General features: G+C 35.1%; 1 protein-coding gene across 2 annotated transcripts in view; it reads right to left on the reverse strand.

The window, feature by feature from the left end:
• LOC105158666 (TBC1 domain family member 13) overlaps positions 388-4,898 on the reverse strand; it is a 13,992-nt gene continuing 9,481 nt past the window's right edge. The window contains exons 7-10 of one of the 2 annotated variants that reach the window (XR_847534.2): positions 4,595-4,774; positions 2,951-3,067; positions 2,058-2,277; positions 713-848 (exon numbers count right to left, since the gene is read on the reverse strand). Coding sequence is in view for 1 of the 2 variants with exons in the window: in XM_011075493.2 (XP_011073795.1) it covers positions 684-848; positions 2,951-3,067; positions 4,595-4,774 (462 nt within the window). In the remaining variant the exon portion in view is untranslated. Of the gene's footprint in view, positions 849-2,057; positions 2,278-2,950; positions 3,068-4,594; positions 4,775-4,898 lie in introns of both variants that reach the window. The other variant, XM_011075493.2, reaches the window with a different exon arrangement.

Consider the following 4,898-nt stretch of genomic DNA (forward strand, 5'->3'; position numbering starts at 1 on the left):
AAAAAATAAGTACGTACCAAGAGATGTACTTGGGGAATTGATTATAAAAATTCTGTAATTTTGAAAATGAATTTAAACAATTCAATGAACTTTAACGAAATCTATTTACAAGAAATGTCCACATTCAGTTTTTTCAATTAATATATTTTATTAATTCAGTATGTTTCTAAAATTAAGTTTTATATAATTATAATATTGATTTACGAAAATACCAGTAAACTAATATAATTATAAAGAGAATTTAGTCAAATAAAAAAAAATGAAAGAAATCTTATTATGCAGGATGAAGTGCAATTTAGTCAGGTACTGGCATTCTGACCAATAGGGAAGGGCTCTGATTTTGAATTAGAACAGAGAACCGAAGCCCATGACGGACAAAAACAAAAGTACAACAGAAAGTGTCAGCAATCTGCATAAACACAAACTAGTATATCACACAAACACAACTCTTAATCAAGCAACCAAAACCTGACATTTTCTAGCCTTCTTTGTTGGTGACACTAGACAAAGGAAGAAAGTATTGACCAAACAACAAAGAATACTTCCATCAAATGCTATCAAATTACATTTACATCTGCAATTTTACAAGAAAGAAAATATCGGACAATAGAAGTACAAAAAATGGAATGAACAAACTTATATCATTGGAAAGGTTCCGCCTCCCAAGTGAACGTGCAACTTGTTCAGCCTGCCGAGGGAATACGCAACTTGTTGGCAACGTAGAGGAGATGGCTGATGTTGGTAGATGGATAGTGTTGGAGTAACTTAAGATTAGAAGTGAAGTCACCAGCAAGTAAACGCTTCCGGACAATAATCAGCATTGCACAACAAATTCGGAGCAGTGTTTCCTGCAGTTTTGTGAGGATAAGGTAAACTTGTAGACTAGTTCATTTTTTTGCACTTGTAGCTTCGGGCTGAAAGAAATAAAACTAAAAAGAATAACCAATGGCATCTAAAAAGTACCACCATTTGGGCATGCCAGAAAAAAAGAAAACAAGTAGACCAACATGCATCAACTTAGCAGTTATTGGGGGGGAGCTCGAATGGCGGATGGTTAATGATACTCAAACATTCCAAAAGCTATAAATGCTTATGATTAGGGATAATTGTACCTCCTCCCTTTTAGTTTGGCTAAGTTATATGAACGTCGTTCTCTGGGAAATTTCAATAACCTCCCTTGTTACTTATCTTTTGCTAACCAATTACTCCCTTCCCTTCTAATAGTCAACCTGATAATTTAGTGACATCATCACCAGAGCTTTTATAAATTTCCAAGATGCACTCATATATTTTGATGATGTCACATATTTTGTGAAGTCGTTCATAAATTTTACAATTACCCTCATATTAGACAATGAACCTGATTTCTACATCCCTGTAAAGATTATCCCATAACTAGGCATACCCACACTTCTAAACAACAACAATAAGAACTGATATCCAATTAGGTCTCGACCCTCCTAATAATTTACTAACACAAATTCCTAATTAACAAAGTTGGACACACTAATTTATGCCATAAAAATTAGTTATTTAAATTTCATTTTCCTGATCAAATTATAGACGATGTGGTAAATGGGATGCAATATCAGAAGGTTTCACTAAAGTCAACAGTGTGATTAGGTTTGCATAAATGTGTCTATCACATTTTTTATTTACTGCATAGTAATTGGAAGAAAATTATGTAGAATACAGATTAGTATGAAAAACGACTAGAAAATTGATCCCTATGATTGAATTTATAAATTCTAATATAGGACTTATCCATACAATACGGAGACGAAAGTTTTTTGCAATATTATTGTGAGTACTAGAACGAAATCAATTCTTACAATATGCCGTGAGCTCAATTTGTTTGGAAAGAAAGGATAACTAAGAAAAGAGAAAATAGAGAGAGATGTTTTAGGATTCCATCCTTTCCACAACTCTTACCACCTCTCAAATGGTGTCTAAATGAATCTGTCATTGTTTTGTTTAAGGAGAGTTGGACAAAGATTGTTTCATGAGTGCATGTGACAACGACATTGACCAAGATTAACATTGCATCGTAGCCTAACCTCAACTTTGGTAACTTCAAGCCAACTCAAGTAAATCTTCAGTACAGAGTAGGCTTATAGGTCTCTTCTTCTATACTGCTTTATGATGGTCATTTCCCAATTCAAAATCATTCCATGTATGTTAAATCAAACTCTTCCTCTAGGCTTGTCAGCAGCCAACCATTCTTCTTGGTAGGGGCATGGAATGTGCTCAGACTATCTCAATCAGTTCTCGCTCAATCTATTTCGACGAAAAATCAAGTTAGTTAGTTTGTGAATATAGCCATTTCTTTATCTGTTCTTCTTTCCACATAAATCTATTTTAACAATCTTTAGTTTCAGCTATTATCAAGTGTAACTATCATGCAGCCATCAAAATATTTCATGCAGATCCTAACTATGGAATTATCCCAGCTACTGAGAGAAGCTAAAATTTAGGCATTTTGACTTCTAACTACACCATGTGGGCAAATGCTTTTTAATCTACAAAAAGACGATCCAAGTGCACAATCTTCATTTAGTTCCAAATATTTTTGTTCAAGATTGTCTCATTACAAAATCCACTTCAGACATAATTGTGAAGTCTAATCAAGCAACCACTATCATCCACTTCAAAGGTACACCATAAAAGCTCCAGCTAATGTTAATATCATCTGAAACTGATAAATATTTGACTCAAACAGAACGCTTGATGCAGCCGCTATAGTCATCATAAGATGTGCTGAACTCTTCCTCTCTATTTTTCACTTTGATGAAAGCTTCGTTGTACAATACCAAGATACAATGCTCTAAGCTCTATATTTCTTAATGCAAAAGATATGTAACCAGAAAGGGTAAGTAAATGCTCTATAAACTAGAATACATGCACAGATATGTACCTCCAAATCAACACACCAGATAAGAAAATGACTTACTTGAGGACCATCAGGGTCACTCAGAAGTGTGTCCCAGATTAGGAGAATGTCTGTAAAATTGAATTCTTGGGTCAAAAGGAGTGTAATCCACCTGAATGCATAAAACTGGGGATTGACCTGCACATACAGACACAAGGCATAGGAAAAGAACTGTGTTACATTACACCGGCTAGAAATGAGGTAATAATCAAAGCTTCCATCAGCAGAAACTTTCACTAGATTATAAATTATATTCTTCAGTCATAGACACGACACTTGGATGGAACCGAAGTAGTGAAATGCCCAAAGTGCATCTAGCCCAGGGTCTTGCGGGGATTAGGCACAAGCTGTGGTGCATACCTCATCCAGTGAAGTAAGAAAATGTATGATTTTTCAGCGAATGATGATAATACCAATAACATAAGCAAATTTACAAAATGAACAAACAATATTTAAGACGGAGAATAACTTAGCTGGTAGAGTACATTCAGTAAATATTTATAAGATTTTCAGAAATAAATATGTATTGGAAAAAAACAAATTGAAATCAAAAGCAGCATAAACTGACAGCAAAAAAATAGGCAGTATCTCATCTAGGTCAACTCTTTGTTGCTGTCACGATCATCATTAGTTGATGCACAGTGCTCGTCATCTTTGTCAGTGTCACATTGGTCCATTCTACTTCCTCATCCATAAGATGACAAGTAGCAAATGTACATCAGTACATGAAGTGACAATTCTCTTAGTAATTGCTCTCGAGTTTTTAAGTAGATGCAGATTGTGGTAAAAATCCATAACCACAGCATCTTCAAGTCTAGAAGATTTGGCAATTCATGTCCAAATGCTATCACAAACAAACATAAGATCATAAGTGTCTGAAACAATCTTAGGGCAGGCATCTTTTTAGCATCCAACAATAGTGCTACCAAATAAAAAAGATCTACATGTTACAAGCAGTTGTTAATCAGGGAGGAAACCGAGCAGCTTAGCTTTCTCAAGCAAACTGAATTACTAAGGATGCCTTACACACAATGACCACCCTTCTACCTTTTCTTTCCAATCGTGAAGTATGGATACACTCCACTAGATGAAAGACTAATTAACTGAAGAAGCTAACAAGTAACAGGTCAAAAAGGCTGCAGTGTTGGTAATTAATTATCAACATAGAGATACAACGCAACTTTACTCGCTTCAGGGAAATTTTATAGATTCACCATTTAGCCACATAACCTTTGACTCTCAATGGGGATAATATCCATTCATAATACACAAAATTTGGCATGATCTAATGATACACTGAAGACTCACTGACAAAAGATTAAGCAGTTCAATTATTTGGTTGTTTTGTTTGTATCCTCTAGCACAACAGATGACCTTTGCATAAAAGTCTTAATGTCCTTTTCCCTTGAGATCAACAATACATGTATAAGTTAAGATGCGCCTGAAGGTGACACAACAATATTATACAACATACAGTTGAAAATTGAAGTTTGAGTATCTTCTCCTCTCACTTTCTTGTATGGATAAAGAGATCATGGTGTGCAAATCTGCCTTCCTATACTAGATTTTCTTGAACATTGTAATTGAATTTATATTCTTCAGCACTGCCACAACAGAGAAGATAAAACGCAGGGGATTAACAACATAGGACGCATAGATTCTTACTTTTGTTGACATCTCAAGATGACGCCAGAGTTCTTCATCATGCTCCTTTAGAAGCTGTGATAATCTTGTAAGGGTCGAACGGATTCCCACAACACTGTTATCAAGTTGTTGAACAAAATTATCCCGAAATCCACTTAATAACTCCACAAAACAGAAGAAAGTGTCTGCTTCAGCAGAAGCCTGCAGGGCTTGCAAAAGGAAATAGTAACTGAAATATAAACCAAAACAACAATACAAAGATACAGCACCCAATGCTGCATAAGGAAATGTCAAGCCTAAAATTACCCCCCCCCCCCCAAAAAAT

Source organism: Sesamum indicum, linkage group LG3 (genome assembly GCF_000512975.1).
Source record: "Sesamum indicum cultivar Zhongzhi No. 13 linkage group LG3, S_indicum_v1.0, whole genome shotgun sequence".
NCBI classification, from domain to species: Eukaryota; Viridiplantae; Streptophyta; class Magnoliopsida; order Lamiales; family Pedaliaceae; genus Sesamum; species Sesamum indicum.